General features: G+C 35.7%; 1 protein-coding gene across 5 annotated transcripts; it reads right to left on the minus strand.

Annotated features, from left to right (window-relative positions):
- On the minus strand, positions 1–7,579 carry LOC111385020 (deoxycytidylate deaminase-like). Of its 5 annotated transcripts, none has more exons than XR_002700993.1 (10): positions 7,286–7,579; positions 6,825–6,900; positions 4,798–4,837; positions 3,398–3,456; positions 3,276–3,313; positions 3,093–3,156; positions 2,771–2,824; positions 1,913–2,010; positions 1,136–1,220; positions 1–445 (listed from the first exon to the last, which is right to left on the minus strand). XR_002700993.1 is itself a non-coding variant. In XM_023009377.1 (10 exons), the coding sequence occupies exons 1-9, from the start codon at positions 7,468–7,470 to the stop codon at positions 1,164–1,166; spliced, it is 675 nt and encodes a 224-aa protein (XP_022865145.1). In that variant the 5' UTR covers positions 7,471–7,577; the 3' UTR covers positions 1–445; positions 1,136–1,163. The 5 variants fall into 5 exon arrangements, 3 of the variants coding, with proteins under 3 accessions (XP_022865145.1, XP_022865144.1, XP_022865146.1); XR_002700994.1 differs by having other exon boundaries at positions 1–448; XM_023009377.1 differs by having other exon boundaries at positions 1,913–2,014; positions 7,286–7,577.
- Positions 7,580–18,235: the final 10,656 nt, after the last annotated feature.

Genomic DNA, 18,235 nt, shown 5'->3' on the forward strand with positions numbered 1-18,235 from the left:
AAAATGAAGCCCTATATATAAATATTACATAGCAGAAAAGAAATTCAAATATACATCAATACAAAGGCACACAACAAATTCTGAAAGATAAGATATCTTTTTTCAAATTGATGTTGAAACTATCCATGTTCCAGGAACCCTATGCTCTCAAACTAAATCCTTAAAACTAATATCACAATTAGGACATTGTAAAAATTGCAGAATTCAACACACGAATTGTGTTACAACAAACATAACTACGTAAATGCCAAAGGAGTTCAACACACGAATTGTGTTACAACAAACATAACTACGTAAATGCCAAATGAGATTCACTCCTTAAGAACTCCGGACAAGATAACTATTGTAGCTTTGAAATCGTACCTTGTAATCTGTTAGGCATCCATTTCCTCTTTCATAGCAAGCAGCAATCACTGTCAGTCCTGTAGAGTTGCTCTTGTTCATGCTGCTGTACAAGAGGAGATATCAAAAGGCTGTTAGAAACAACTTCATTTCTGCTTTATAATTTCCATAGCTGGCTATTTATTCATATGTTTCTAGTACACGAGTGATGAGATATGTAATAGAGTGTTGTAGAAAGTTTCTTCCTATGAAGCACAGTTATGGACACAAAACACTGGCACATTTATGTGAAATCTTTTGAACACGAGGATTGACTGTAAGTTTCATTACGAATCACTACTATGAAAAAATAACACATTCATATGTCAAAAAATTGCATATAGTACTGTAAACACATTACAAATGACCCGTCTACAATTTATTTTTACTTACATTGATTCTTTGTTACAATTAGGTAATTCAATTAAATTATTCTTCCTAATTTTACATTCCAAAATTTATAGTCCGACTTGAAGTGTCCATTACATGTTAGAGGACATGTACAAATTCAAAACACATAAAAAGACAAGACACGCCACACGTGGAAGAGTGCCAGGAAGTTCCATCTTATGTCAATTATATATATAAGTAGGACATGTTGCATGACATCCCAGACATGTATCACGGAATATCCGAGGGTTGGTATTTGATTCATGTAGGATATGAACATTAGGATCTGTTTAAACTCCTACGGTGCATTAACATGCAAATGAGAAGTTAACTGTATTAATAATATGGGGTACGAATAACATACCATGCAACTGCAGCCATTTTAGGAACATTTAGTACTCATTGAAATTGATCAAAATCTGATCCATCTGTGGTTGATGTCTCCTTACCTAACAAATAAGCAACAAATTGTCAAGTCAATACAAAAAAGTCAATCACTTGCTTTCAGTCAACTGCGCAATATATTTTCTTATTTTTATCGAACTAGTGTTTTTTCATAAGAAATATTAAAAACCAAATATAAAATAGAAATAGAACTTTTTCTGCACTCTTCCTTCTCTCTGCTTTATTTCAGTCAATCTTTCCTTGTCAAGAGAAGGGAAAATCTTATGGAGATATCTCCCTCTTGAAGCTTACTCAATCTTAAGATCAAGGATAATGCTATCTAGCACAAGTGTGCGCTTTAGGTGGCTACATTTTGTAGTTTGAAATTGTCAATATACTATTTTGACAACTTGATAAGAGGCTCGTTTACTTATCTCCCAATAGTCGTGCCCATAGAAAAAGAACCAGCTATGAGCCACATGGATTTTATCTTAGAGCCATATAGCTTCAAAAGAACCCGCACTAAGAGGAGGCAACACGACTTTAGGATAGAATCATTGACGTGACTCCCTAAAGCTTGTATTTTAACCTCTTCTTATTGTTAAATTATAATGTTTATATAGTTATAATATTGTTATGTGTATGCAATTATTGAATTATGTTATTAATATTTTGTAGTTGATATGTTTATCTACACGTAAATCACCCAATTTTCCCAACAGACAAAGCTTTTCTAAGCAAATACTAATAAACTTACTTTTACACCAGCCATGGATAGAAGTTTGTGAGAAGCTGCATAAGTAGTTTCCGAATTATCCAATCTCTTTTCCACGTAATAGATAACCTCCGAGACGCCTGACTGCAAATATAAATGTTAATTTCTGGGAAAAAAAATGAAACCAGATATATGCACAAAGATGAAAGGTACTTCAATAAAATTAAAATGTTACAGCCACACCAAAGTACACTGGAAAGAGGTAAATGAGCAAAGTAAATATACATAAAAAGATGTCAATTCATCTAATATTATGCAGGAATTTTGATTATCTTGAAAAGCATAAACTTCAGGTTATGCCTGAGCTTTAGTGAGATAGGTATTCATTAATAACTCAAAATGTTAATAACCTAGCGAGTATTTAGTTTCAGCAAATACGTTTCTAATGGTTTGGAATGCATCCAGAGTGCTTACAAGTGCAGATCTCCAATATAAATTATAATATAGTGGCATCAAATTGTAACTGTGTCCTCCACAGTTCCAAGCTACTAGATTTAGTGCTACAGTAGAATCTTATGATCTCTATTATATACAAGAATGTTAAAACAAGTGTCCAGAATCCATATAATTTGCAGAGACTAGAAAGATTGATTCTTTTCCAGTCTTTTAATTGCATGCAATATTTTGGAGAGATTCATCAACAACCTCTTTTGAGCTTGCTGTCATTTCTTTTGCTTCATATGTGTAGCAGATGCATGAGAAATTTGATGCCCAAGATATAAATAATTTCCAACGCCAACTGAGGCTAAGGTCGGGTGGGGTCATGCATATAACTTTCATAAACCTGGGATTTAATTTCAGATAATTGAATAACATATATACAGACCAGCTTTCTTTCACCTGAATAATTATCTTGGAACATTCATTGCAAGGAAACATTGTAACATAAAGCCTCTGCAAATGTAATGGACATAACAAATAATTAGCAAAGGTAAACCTGAATCTAGAAAGAAAAGAAAGGCACTTAGAGTACATTTGATTGCAAGCAAGTTGTATGGAAAGAAAATAATTTCTAGGCAATTGTCAATCAAACACCCCAAAAGTAGGAATTTGAGTGGAAAAATGACATTTTCTATGAAAAATAAAGACAATTAAACACGCTATTAATGAATTAACTCAAATGGAGATTTGTAAAAAAGTTCAATTAGAATATATAACTAACTTGTCCTGCAGCAGATGCATGATTTGTATTCAAGATAGCATTGACTTCAGCATGGCATACATAACTGCAAGCAACAAGTGAAATTGGTGCATCAAGTTGAGGAAATGAGCAAAGAAAAGGGAAAGAATAAAAATAGATACATATAAAACTTCTACTAATCAATTTTAATGTCATGTAACTTACGGGTACTTTGTCTCCAATGGATCATCATTTTTGGATTTCTGAAACATCAAGGCATGAGTTACAAATACTCAATTCTTTAAATTTAACATCCATTTTTTTTTTAAAAGAAAAACCACACCAACCTTAGACCACGGAAGCTTGTCATCTGAACAACCACGTGGGAATCCATTGTAGCCGATGCCTGGCTAGGACAATGGCACCAATGCACCAAAACTTAATTAACTTATTCAGATTACTTTATTTCACCATCCTATTATTTTTGGGTTCATTAAGCCTCTGTTTGAGCTTCATTATCTTTCCAAACTCATTTTCAACTACACATTCTCCCAATAAAATAATTTGTACGTAAATCCAAAACTTTTATCTACTTTTTAACCACACTTTCTCCAAAAATTTACTAATACAAAACTCATTTTTTGTGAAATATGGAGCTCAAACAGGGGCTAAATATTCATCGAGCAAGCATATTGCACGATCACAGTGAACATATATTTAAAGTGTTGTATGTGTTTATTAAGTTGAGGGAAGATTGCTTCCGAATTCTATGCATAGATAGAGAAACATAAGCCCATTTCTAGGTTTATAATAGAGGATCGGTAATTATAAGCTTGGGCGATGGTAGAACAGCCAAAAACATATTGAAGTTTCCTATATTCACAATCAATCGCCTACTAAGATATATGTGCCCAAATTCACGTATATGTAACACATATGAAAATGGAGTGCACAGATACATTCTACTACTCATCACCATCCGTGCTGCTTTTGTCATATTGCCTAACCTTCAAATCATATCAACAAGTCATCATAGTAACATATGAAAAAAGACTCAATTTCCATACTTTATATGATCAAAAGAAAAAACACATGCAAATGCAAACAAAAAACATGCTTTGAAAAATGTTACAGCAAAATAAGCGTGGAGATGATTCTTTGAGATATAGCAAATCATTCACTTGTGGAATTGATTATAAATAATATTTATAATTAGCAGTAAATGGTGGAATGCTCACATTCTAATGCGTTGACTAATGAAGCACTAAAATGGGGTTGGTGCCTAATAGACCTGATCTGATGGCTTAGAATGGTGAACGGCCAACCAGGACCAGGCTGAAGTTGCTTTGGACAAGATTCCTAGGAGTTGCTAATGTGATTAAAGAGAATTAAGTGAAATTTGAGGGCACAATTCATGCTTTGATTCTCGATAAATTAGCGATGATCGTGTAGGTTGTAAATGCTAAAATACAAAAACCTACATGAAATATGGCACCAATGCCTCACTCACTGAAGAAACCTGATTCAAGATTAAAAGCCACAAGAGATGATAGCAATAGAAGTTGATGCCACATATATAAGGCTTTCATGTCTGAAATCATCAAATTTGCCAAAAGACGAGTCGTAACACTTGTTTGCAGCCATGGGATTGGTTATATGAAACCGGAATTTCTCTAAATCAATTCAAAGTTTGAATAGTGAGCATTCCTCACATGCAATCAATAGTATCTCTATCAAGAAACCTTACCAAGAATGATGCCCTTTTGACTCACCAAACAAGCTCCAACCTACAAGATAACCAAGAAGGGAGAAAATGAAAAGTAAAAAGTAGATTAAATTCACAAAAAGATAAAACTTGGGAATTTGAATAATATAAAACCAAGAACAAAAAATTTTGACATCAAAATGTTCTCTGTCAACTAGGTGTCAAAGAGACTGAAATCTATAGAAAACACCGCAGAACGAGACACTGTGATAGCTCACCCCCTCGAAGTGGAGGATGGTCAATCTATGTTAATATTGTATGAATCACAGACACAATACAATACGGACATTAGGCCTATTGTCTTCTACTCTTCCATAAGCCCAACCATGACCAGAACCTTCTCTCTTCACAGACCCAGCCATCAGGCCTATTTATTGCTGACCTCCATAATCTCCAATTTGCCATGCTTAGGATTCGCGATTCCATTTTAAAGTTCGCATCTCTCTCTTTGTTCGTTCACTTCTATGCCACTTTCATCTTAATCGAGGAAATCTTCTTTTCCATCTTCTATATATTTTATTTTAGTCTTCAAGCCAGTCTCATAACTCGACAATTAGTATTTCCTATTCTTCCTTTTTAGAATGTCTTCATTGGACCAATATTTACACAACTTCTTTAGACGTGTACTTCAAAATTAAACTTTCACGTTGATGGGCTGAGCTCATTTATATTTTATTCTTTTGATTCTTCTAGTCCTCCTAAGCCCATAACGCTCATAATTATAAGACTAGTGACATATTTACAATCAACTGCTTGACAATAGATGATCTAGAGTTTCAAGAATAGTATCAAGGCTAATCTGAATCTTCAAGTGGCGGAGATTTAGGTGGCCCGAGCAGGCCTACGAAGGCTCAACAGTCAATAGCTCCAATTTAGAGGGAACTAAGTATGGGTAATTGGGTTTGACACCATCGTATCTATGATCGAAGAAGCTATGACCTATAAGCTTATTATACTTGCCCTAAATCTAATTACCGAGCTTTTAAGCTACCATGTATGTTGCTCTGCGTCCTTCTCTTTTCCTGTATGCTTTTAGACAGCCATTTCATCATCTATTTTGGTAAGAATTTTAGATTCCATTAAAGTCACCATCATTCAGTTGGGCCAAATGTGTGGAGAGCAATGATCAGTTCATTTATTCTCTAGCAGCTAGCTGGATTCCGTAAGATAATGAAGGAGAATTTTATGACAAGGTGCATAGTGAAGGGTAACATTAAAAGCAGAGTGCTTGGGAATGGGCAGACGCTAATGACCAACAATGTGATGCAAACAAGCCATAAAATCAGTTTCTTTAGACTTCGATACATTGTCAAGTGACAAAGGAACATATATATCAGGAGGGAGCCAATTGTCAAGGACTAAACTTTTCAAGTACACGTCTCACACTTAACTTCTCATAATCTACCCCTTGCACACTGAGCAAAGTTAGCCTTAAGTGATTGGCAGAAATTAGGGTGTATAGTAGGCAACACAATTAAACTAACCACTAAGTCAGGAGCAGGAAAACTCAAAATTGAATTCCCTTGCATACATGATACCCTTAGCTGTGGATGTTTTGTTCTTCTTACCGTGCTCATCACAGGTTGGGAATAAATTCCATTTTCCTAAACTAAGAAAAGCTAATATCATCTCTAAGTTGAGATAGAGCCCTCTCTTCATTTCGCAACTGCTATCATGGCTAACCTTCCACTCTTTTGTCAATGAGGAGTGATTTTTCATAATCCATAAAGAATTTCCTATGACCATAGCCTAATGAAGATTGCTGACACCCGCCGAAGCAACTCTGTCTTAGTCCATTGTAGGTGTTCATCAGCAAAATAAAACAACAAATCTTCTTCCATCATGCTTGGGATTTATAACATTAAGGTTGCAAATACTTCAACATTACTATATATGATCAACGTGTGCTTCTCCCGACATGAACTTTTGCGTGCCACATAGAGGTATTCACAAGGTACCTCTGTCCTAAAAATACAAGAAAACACTTACATTTTAGATAATTAATTTACCTGCCTGTTAGGATCCTTGGATCGTTCAGCAGAGAGAAATGCAATAGCCATAAAATAATCATCCCATGACAAATATCTGCATTTCGATAAGAAAAGAAATAACATTCTGAAAATGAATATAAATGTTTTGCCTAGCATTTTAATCAAGAGAACTTCAGCAAGCACTGCTCATGGCTACTTCTATCTTATGCATCGCTACTTGTACCGTGCTTTACTATCACTTCTTGAACCTCTTTCAACATTATATAAACAAAGACTGGAAAACATAAAAATACCCTTTAAGAAATGAGGAATATCTTTTCTACTATCGCATTATTATCACTGTTTGAGTTTATCCAAAGCAGAAAGTGATAGTAAATATCTTGTATACTATCATATTATTATGACTATTTGAATTGATCCCAAGCAGACAGTGCAACAAAGAATGAAAAATATACTATATGTATAAGTAATTGGCTAACCCTTTTCGTTTGGTGGGATCGAATGGGTTCCGAGGAGAGGGTTTCCTCCCATCAACGACGCCGTTTGCTGAGAAGCGCTTGTTGAGACGATTGGAGTAGAAAAATCGGTGAAATGCGATTGCGGAAGCCGCCGCACCAAAAATTGTGGCGGTTGAAACTAACACTATCTCTCGCGAGTTTATCATCTCCTGCGATTGGCACCGCACATAAGCATTCACTGCGAGAGAGGAATTTGGCAGAAAAGAGTGGGAAAATGGCGAAGAAAAGTAGCGGGAAAAAGGCTAGAGAAGGAATCAGTGGACTCATCCACAGTTTTGGGCTACCCTCGTGACATGATAAATGGGGATAATTGACAGAATTAGCACTACAGAGCTTGATATAACGTTTCGTGTCACACTCGGATCTTCTTTTTTTTATTTTTTGGTCGATTTGAGCTCTTGTGGAATATCAACTTGTCATTTCTAAATTAATTTTTATCCATTGAACAATGATCCTTCCACTCAGTACGATCAGATTACTAAAACCAACTTTCATCCCTACTCGATGGATAGGTCTTCTAATCAAACTTCCCTTTGTTTTTACATTTGAGGGCCAATCTTCATCTAAACCGAGAAAACCTTTACGCTCATCCGTTATTACTTATTAGCACTACAAAGCATGATATAACGTTTCGTATCATACTAGATCTTGATTCAAAATGAGAACCACTTTCTATTATTTTTCTTGATTTTAGAGGATTTTTTTTTTCAATATTAATCGTTTTTTTTTCCTAATCCACCCCCTTTCAAGTTGATCATACTTTGATCCTGATGTATATAGTAACTTAATAAAAGATAAAAATGGAAAATGCAGCAAAGAGTATGATGTGAACCCGCGTAGGCAAAAGTTACGGAACCCACGAATAAGATGGAAATCTTCCCAAGAAATTCAAAATAAGGTTTTGGATTCGAATTCAATAAATCTGGAACCAAGCAACCCGAATCGCCAACGATGTGCGAACCTGTTAATTACGCAAAATTATGAAATATCACCTGGTTGATTTGAATGCCACAAGAATTAGATCTTGATAAATTCGAAAATTATTCAATTGGAAGAACAAAGAGAAAGCAATTAAACCTTTCAATTAATCAATATGTCAAAAGTTTTTTTACAATGAAAATAATAAGAGTATTTATACTAGTCCTAAGAATCTAGGTAATTTCGTGCATAATCTCCTAAATATGGTAAGAAATCAATTAAATATAGAATTCTAGCAAAACTAAAAAAACTGCAAAAAATAAAAAAATAAAGCGTCTGAAAATAACCATGCGGTCGCATGGAATTGAAGTCTGGCCTCCTTCAACTCTCGGCCTAAGTTTGTGTGACCGCAGGCCATTTGTGCTTTGCGGTCGCACAGCTTTGGCTTTTCACTCCATTTTCATCCACCTTTAACACGTTGATCCAAGTTTCTTGGGCCTTCGACCCCAATATGAAACTTGTCCCATTTGGAGTCCTGAACATGGTTTCATCAATAGTTGTCTTGACGAGCAATCTCATTGCCTCTTTTACTCGCTTTGTCCTTGCTCGAGTTATCAGACCGCCCTCGACTATCAACGAATCTTTCTTAGGGCTTGACGTTGGACTTGACTTTGACGCTTGCGGCCCCTGGCTCACATCATCTCCTCCCTCTTCGAAAGGATTCGTCTTCAAATCTGTACCTGCATCAAAGAGAAAAAGATTAGTCAAATTAAAAGTTGCTGAAACGTTATACTCACCTGAAAAATCTAATTTGTATGCGTTGTCATTGATCTTCTTAAATACTTGAAACGGTCCATCTCCCCATGGCAACAACTTTGATTTTCTTTGTTCTGGAAACCGCTCTTTCTTGAAATGCACCCAAATCCAATCTCCTGGTTTGAATATGACAATCTTCCTGCCCTTGTTTACTTACTCTGCATCAATTTGCTCTCGTACCTTTTCATGGAGTAATTTCACCAACTCAGCCTTCCTCTTCCCATCCAAGCTACCTCGTTCATTCACAGGCAAATGTATTAAATCCATAGGTGTTATAGGATTAAAACCATAAACAATTTCAAATGGAGAAAATGATGTAGTGGAGTGTGTGACCTTATTATATGCAAACTCTATGAAAGGTAAGCACTCTTCCCAATTCTTCAAATTCTTATTAACCACAGTGCGCAATAGTTGTGTCATGGTATATTTACTACTTCAGTTTGTCCATCGGTTTGTGGGTGACAAGTTGTAGAAAATAGTAATTTCGTGCCTAACTTATTCCATAAGACCCTCCAAAAGTGACTAAGAAATTTTACGTCCCTCTCTGACACAATACTTTTAGGTACTCCATGTAAGTGCACAATTTCTTTAAAGAACAAGTTTGCAATGTTAGTGGCGTCATCAGTTTTGTGACATGGAATGAAATTTGACATCTTATTAAACATATCCACCACTACAAAAATCGAATCCCGACCCTTTTTTATCCTAGGCAAACCTAACACAAAATCCATTGAGATGTCTATCCAAAGTTCACTAGGTACTGGCAAAGGTGTATAAAGCCCATGAGGTAAGACCCTAAATTTAGTCTGTTTACAAGTTATGCATCGACTACAAATTCGTTCCACGTCAACTTTCATTTTAGGCCAATAAAAATACTCAGTTAATGACACACCCCACCCCATGTAACACCGCTAGATCCAGACGTGGCATGCGCCGATAATATATACCAATTAAAAGTCGGACCCACCATCAAGGCTACTACAAATATAATATATCACTTTTTATACATCATTTTTCTAACAAAATTTCGACATTATCTCCCCTATAAACAGGACTAACCAACCTGTGATCAATTTCACGCAAATCCCAAACTATAGCACAGTACAATAAAAATAAGCCGAAATCTCCACTTTTACCAAGAAATACAATGAAATATACATATGAATACATAATACATAGTGAGCCCCATAACTATCTACAAGTGATGCAAAATCACATCTAAACATGAACATGCGTCCCAAAACACTAACTACATGTTCTATGAAGTCATACTTACAAACTCTGTCATGTGGCTCTGACTCAAAAATCAAGGCTCAACTCCAAAAGATGCCCAGATTCTCAACTAGTGTCTGATAAGGAAAAACGTGGAAAAATATATGAGTTGATAGCTCGGTGAGTGGAGAAGTTCAAAATAAATATATCCTTTCATTTATAAATTTTTATTGAAAATCAAATTCATATCATTTGATAATTCATAAGCTACCATCGTGTAATTATAGCCAAAAGTGAAATATTCACATAAGGTCATAAAAATATCATCTTAAAATCATGATATAACATCAGTTGATAACCATGCTATAATCTCACCACATCAAACGTGCTGAAAAATCCACCAAAAATGTACCCTCTGACTGAAATATATAATCCACCTCTCGGGCTAACAACTTTCGCCACGGGCCTTTGGCCCCCTCCGTGAACGAAAGTCAGTCTCAAAAACCTCTCATAATCAATTCTAGAACACGGTCAAAGCCCCTCTGTGAACTATATGTACATAATCAATACCAATGTTAGGTCAAGACCCTCCGTGTATGATAGAACACGGCCAAGGCCCTTCTGTGAACTAGAAGAAGTATATAATCATCGGTACTTTTCTGGACGATCTCAATATTACTTGTCTCACATACCAAACAAATCTCAATATCACACGCCTTACATAGCAAGTCACAAATATGCCATAAATAATCTTTGATATTCCACATGTATCATAATAAAAGAGAATTCCATAATAACTATATAATTCGAACACATAATTGCACATACTTTGACAATATATATAATTTATAAATATTTTAAAAATATTTATATTTATCCCCTCACAGAACTATGTACGTCAAAATCAATTCGATTGGTACGTTGTCTCGATATCCGTACCACCGCCTGAAATATAATATAATTTTTAAATCAACAATTAACTAATTTAAGTAATTTCAATAATTAAATAGGCGATACCCAAACATAATTATTTCACGTTTAGGCGATTCCTAAAGTCTCCTGAATTAGTAAAACTAATTTTTCTTTCATTTTACTCAATTTCATAGTTTATTATACTTAACCCCTTCAATAAAATTGAATTTAATCTAACAACTTAACAATTATAAAATCAAATATAACCTTTCAATAAGTAACTTTTTTTACCTTTCAAAATTGAGAAATTCAAGCCTAATAGTATAACTTACTTAATTCCTAACACGTTGGCAAGTTTTTCCTTTTTTCCTTCTTCTTTTTCTTCCTCTTTTCCTTTTTTTCCCCTCTTTTTCCTTTCTCTTTTTCTCTCTGTACCCTTTTTTTTTGTGTTGTGTGTGTTGGTGTTATTAATTTTGTTTTGGGTGGAATTGGATTGATATCAATCCAATTCCACCGCCTCATATACTATATTTTATTTTATTTGACTTTTTTTTTGTTTAATGTATTACAATTAATATTTCTAAAGTCTTTGTTACCCTAAAGTGACCCATTAGACCCCACTATGTGCTTCTCTAACCAATAATTCACGCATAAAATAATTAGGAACACATAATTTATTTTCCCGAAATAAGTACCCCTCATACTTAAAGAACTTATCTACATCCCCCTTATGACATGAATTTTAAATGTTGGAAAATTCAAAATCATTAGCATACATGTCCTTAATGTACTCAAAACCAAGCAATTTTGCATTTAAAGTAGTTAAAAACACATACCTTCGCGACAATGCATCGGCTACTACATTTTTCTTACCTTGTTTGTAATGAATGACATATGAAAAAGTTTCTATAAATTCCATCCAGCGTGCATGTCGCTTGTTTAACTTACCTTAACCCCGCAAATGTTTCAGTGATTCATGATCAGAATGAATTACAAACTCTTTTGGCCACAAGTAATGCTGCCATGTCTCCAAGGCTCGAACAAGTGAGTAGAGCTCCTTGTCATACGTAGGATAGTTGAGAGCTGCTCCACTTAGATTGTCACTAAAGTAGGCTATAGGTCTCTTATCCTGCATTAAGACTGCTCCAATACCTATTCCTGATGCATCACACTCAATCTCGAAAGTTTTGTCAAAATTAGAAAGTGCTAAAACTGGTGCTTTACACAAACAATCTTTGATGATGTTGAATGCACGTTCTTGTTCTACCCCCCATTGAAACCCCATATTTTTCTTGACAATCTCAGTTAGTGGTGTGATGATTGTGCTAGAATCCCTACCAAAACGCCTATAAAAATTAGCTAATCCATGAAAACTCGTGACCTCGGTTATGTTTTTAGGTGTCAGCCAATCTTTAATAACTTTTATATTTCTTTTCATCTATCTCTACACCATTAGCACTAATCACAAAGCCTAGAAACACAAATCTATCCATGCAAAAAGTACACTTCTTAAAATTGACATAAAGTTGTTCATTTCTCAAAACCACAAACACACATCTTAAATGTTCTACATGTTTATTAAGATTCTTGCTATAGATTAAAATGTCATCAAAATAAACTACAACAAATTTTCGAATGAAAACAAACAAAACATGATTCATTAACCGCATAAAAGTGCTTGGTGCATTTGTGAGTCCAAACGGAATGACTAACCATTCATACAATCCATATTTAGTTTTAAAAGCCGTTTTCCATTCATCACCCTTCCTCATGCAAATTTGATGATACCCACTTTTAAGATCAATTTTATTGAAAATACATGCACCATGTAACTCATCTAGCATATCATCTAGCCTAGGAATTAGGTGACAATACTTTACCGTAATGTTGTTGATGGCTCTGCAATCTACGCACAATTTCCAAGTTCCATCTTTCTTTGGCACCAGCAACTCAGGTACTGTACATGGACTCATGCTTTCCCGTACATGTCCTTTACTCATCAATTCTTCAACTTGCCTTTCAAGCTCCTTTATCTTCTTTGGATTACTTCGATAAGTCGGTCGATTCAGAATGACAGCGCCAAGTATGAAATCAATTTAGTGCTCAATTCCTCTAATGGATGGTAGCTCACTAAGCACATCCTCTGGAAACACGTCTTCAAATTCCTGCAACAAAGAAATAGCCAAACTAGGGAGGGATGTGTTATGCTCCCCAAAGTTGAGGAGTGATTCCTTATAAACCAACAGTATCATTTTTTGCCTCTCAACTATTGCCTTTTTCAATTCACTCCCTCTCACAAAAAAATTTTATTTTGGCTTTTCTCTTCTCTTGGAAGACTATTTCTTTTCTCTCATGTGGCTCCACTCTCTTTTCCTCTCTATTGGCCACCTCACTATTTTCTCTCCTTTTCCCTAACTCTCTCACTCTCGCTTCTTCTTCATTTTTCAATTGAATTGGGTCCTCATATACTTGTGCCGGTGTTAATGGCGCAAGATTGATAGACCTCCCGTTTTTCACAAAGCTATACTTGTTTTTATACTCATCATGCATTGCTTTCCTATCGTACTGTCATGGTCTCCCCAACAAGATATGCCTCGCATGCATAGGTACAACATCGCACATTACCTCATCCTGATATCTACCAATGGAAAAATTAATCAACACCCTTTTTGTCACCTTAACTTCCCCACATTCATTTAGCCATTGTAATTTATAAGGCCCAGGATGTTTTAACAGTGTCAAACCCAATTTTTCCATCATGTTAGTGCTAGCCACATTAGTACAACTATCGCCATCTATTGTCACACTACATACCTTGCCATTGATGTGACATCGCGTGTGAAATATGTTTACTCGCTGCTGCTCCAAGTCATCCACTTTGATTTGAGCACTAAGAGCTCGCCTCATGACCAACAACTTACAGTTAACTGCATACTCCGTTGTATCTTCTTCATCAACATCCTCCAATTCTGGCATGTCTGCATAATCACTCTCTCACTTTCAGTTTCCACTTTCCCATTGTCCCACAGAATCATGGTTCTCTTATTTGGGCATTGAGAATCAATGTTCCCTACTCGCAAGCAATGAAAACATTTGATGTCTCTGTTTCTTGATTATCGTGACTCTCCCTTTGGCACGGCCTTGCTAGCACTCTCCTCCTTGCCTCTTAGTATCTTAGTTCTTCCTCTTGCAACAGTTCATTCTCCTTTGTTATTGTCCCACTTCAGTTTCCCAGAAGAATTAGAACCCGAAGATCCCGATTGGTACCTTGTTGTTCCCTTTCGCTTCAACTGCCTCTCGACCTTCATTGCCACATGTAACATGTCTTTAATTTCTAGATAGTGCTGCAATTCCACTATATTTGCAATGTCCCTGTTCAACCCATGCAGAAACCGAGCCATGGTAGTTTCACTATCCTCCTCCACATTTTCCCTAATCATTAGTGTCTCCATCTCTTTATGGTAATCTTCTACACTCCTGGAGCCTTGATATAAATTTTGTAATATTTGATGAAGCTCCCGGTAGTAGTGAGTAGGTATCAACCTCTTCTGCATTATAGTTTTCAATTCCTCCCATGTATTGACAGGTCGCTCCCCACTTCTCCGCCTCAAAGTCACCACCCAATCCCATCAAGTGATTGCATAGTCCGTGAATTCAAGAACTGCAATTTTCACCTTCTTTTCTCCTGAGTAATTGTGACAATCAAAGATTAACTCAATTTTTTTTCTCCCAATCCAAGTAGGCCTCCAGATCACTGCTACCTTTGAACGAAAGACTGGTCATTTTAATGTTACTCAAACTCCCATCCATCTCGTCTCCACCGAGATTCCTACCTCTCCTTTCTTGCCTAACTCCTCTATTTCTACCCCTTCCAAAATTCGCATCCACAATCGCATCTTCATCCATCCCACTATCAACCTCAAATTTACTAAGCTCCTCCATCCTAGGTTCCCGTCTACCCTGTCTCCGTGCATTAAGACCTCCCCTTCGTGTATTGGCAGGCAATAGATTTTGCCTTTTCCCTTGTGCATCCTGCCTATCCATCCGATCCCTCATATCTACACATATCCGCTCAATCCTTCGCACTGAGTCCTCTAGCATGGAAACCGATCATCAATTCTACCTGAACTCGATCCTTCCCTGTCAGACATCCTAAATTTAAGTTATTTTTCTGCCTCAAATTGTTCACTTGGAATTTCACTCAATATGGTTTTTTCCCTCGATTATTCTCACCATTCTGCTTTTTACCACTCGTTGCTTTTACCAAATCCCCAAAAGAACAATTTTGGAACTCAATCAAAAATTTAATCAGGTGGAATTCAAATCGGTGTAGTGAGATTACAAGGCCAAGGAATTTAGAACAATTTGACTGACAATTCAAACTAGAAGTAAAGAAATTAACTTAAGAACGCAAAACAATAAAGGAAATTACTGACTGAAGATTTAAACTAGACACAAAATAATAAATGGACTCAAGAATTTGGCAATTCCCAAGATCAACAGTAATAATAACAATTTTTTTTAATTTGGATTTTTTTACTATATGGATGAACAGTACTGTACGTACGAACAGTAATTTTTTTTTACTCTTGGAATAGAAAAATCAAAAATAAAACTGACACAACAAACGGAAGTTGATTCGGATACAAATTGAATCCAAAAAAAACTTTTGAAAATTTTTTATAACTTTTTTTGTATTAAAGACTCTAAATACTAACGGATTCGAAGAACAGTAAAGAATAGAAATAACTAACCCAATAAGAATTAAAAAGAGATATAACCTTGGATTGGAGTCAAGCTCTGATACCAATTGATGTGAACCCGTGTAGGCAAACGCTACAGAACCCACGAACAAGATGAAAATCTTCTCAAAAAAGTCAAATCAAGGTTTTGGATTCAAATTCAATAAATCTAGAACCAAGCAACCCGAATCGCCTACGATGCGGACCTTTTGATTACGCAAAATTATGGAATCTTACCCGATTGATTTGAATGCCACAAAAATTAGATCTTGACAAGTTCAAAAATTGTTCAATTGGAAGAGCAAAGAGAAAGCAATTAAGCCTTTTAATTAATCAATATGTAAAATGTTTTTTTTTACAATGAAAATAATAAGTGTATTTATACTAGTACTAAGAATCTAGGTAATTTCATGCATAATTTTCTAAATATGGTAAGAAATCAATTAAATATAGAATTCTAGTAAAATTAGAAAAATCGCAAAAAAATAAAAAAAAACGAGTATGAAAATAACCATGCAGTCGCATGGTTCAATTCCATGGGGCCGCATGGAATTGAAGTCAGGCCTCCTTCAACTCTCGGCCTAGGTCTGTGCGATCGCAGGTCATTTGTGTTGTGCGGTCACACAACTTTGGCTCTCCACTCCATTTCCGTCCACCTTTAACACGTTGATCCAAGTCTCTTGGGCTTTCGACCCCAACACAATACTTGTCCCATTTGGAGTGCCAAACATGGTTTCATCAATAGTTGCCTTGATGAGCAATCTCATCGCCTCTTTTACTCGCTTCGTCCTTGCTCGAGTCATCGGACCGCCCTTGACTATCAGCAGATCCTTCTAGGGCTTGACGTTGGACTTGACTTTGACGCTTGTGGCCCCTGGCTCACATCAGAGTATAAAACATGTGCAATTCAAATACTTTAACATACTACTTTAGGTGCAACTTAGTTCCCTGAAAGATAAAAGAATGATGATTGGTGTACAGGCAGAACCCCTACCGACACCTCACATCATGGAAGGTGGAGTAAATTTTTTGACATTGTTTATTTCAGGTGGGACTCACACTTTGTGAGGTTTTTGTAAATTTTCTCTAGACCAAAAATCCGTACACCAATCATTTTTGGAGATAAAAATTGATTAGCTTTGTATCAATACCAAGAACTAAAATATACAAATTCAACTAAGAATCTCAAATTTTCAATTCACAAATTCTTTTAAAAATAATAATATACAACTTTTAATGTCCTGAAAATAATTTTTTTTGTACAAATTCTTTTAAAAATAATAATATACAACTTTTAATGACCTGAAAATAATTTTATTTGTATTCGAATATTCAAGTTACACGAGAAATAAAATTTTATTTAAAGTGACGATAGAGTTGGTGGACATGATACAAGATTACTATACTCATTTAAGAGTCATCTTATGTTAGCTATTTTAGATCCATCATTTAACGATGTTATTTTTTGAAATATGTGTTGAATATATGGCCGATTTTTTTATATAATACCTATCATCATGATTGAGAAGTATAGCTCGAAAAAAAGGTCAAAGAGATTAAAAAAAGAGTTCAATTTTTTTGAAATTATTTGTGTAGCTATTTTTAATGCGCTATTGCAACATCGTCTTTTAACGATTTTGCAAATTTAAGGTTTCTTGCAAAGTATATTGTGATGCCATGGGCACTTTAAAATAATATCAAAAACTTTTCCTAACATTTTAGAATTTTAATCTAGAATGGGAACGCAAATTGGCTCAATGAAATGAAATCAAAACTTTTTCTTTTCTCCACCCCCCCCTCTTCTTCCCCCCCCCCCCCCCCCCTTCTCTTCTTTAGGGGGTTGGCTTGGCTTGATCTCCACGCAAGGGTGTTAAGTGGGCGAGGACAGCTCGTTGGTTCGTCTCACTCCACAAATTTGGCTTGCACCCTAAGGGAGTTAATCAATTGAATTGGCTCATTACCTGAATCGCAGTTTGTGAGTGATGCAATTTTCACTATATAAAAACAAGAAGCCGGCTCGACTTTGGCTCACCCATCAATGGGTGAGTTGGTGGGACGAATCTAGCCCACATTTGATGAAGTGAATCGTTTTGTGATTGACTCACTCCATACGTGAGTACGAGACTGCTCACCTAGTGAGTCAAGTCAAGTCTGACGATAAACAAGCCAAACGGCTTGGATTGACCCACACCAACAGCTTCACCTTGCCCAAGGACTAGATCCACCCTTTTGGGTGGGCACCTTTATTGAGAGAGAGTGAATTGTATCCATCACTTTTCTTTTCTTTCATTATTATTTTTAATAATATCCA

The sequence above is a fragment of the Olea europaea genome, unplaced genomic scaffold (genome assembly GCF_002742605.1).
Source record: "Olea europaea var. sylvestris unplaced genomic scaffold, O_europaea_v1 scaffold307, whole genome shotgun sequence".
NCBI lineage: Eukaryota > Viridiplantae > Streptophyta > Magnoliopsida > Lamiales > Oleaceae > Olea > Olea europaea.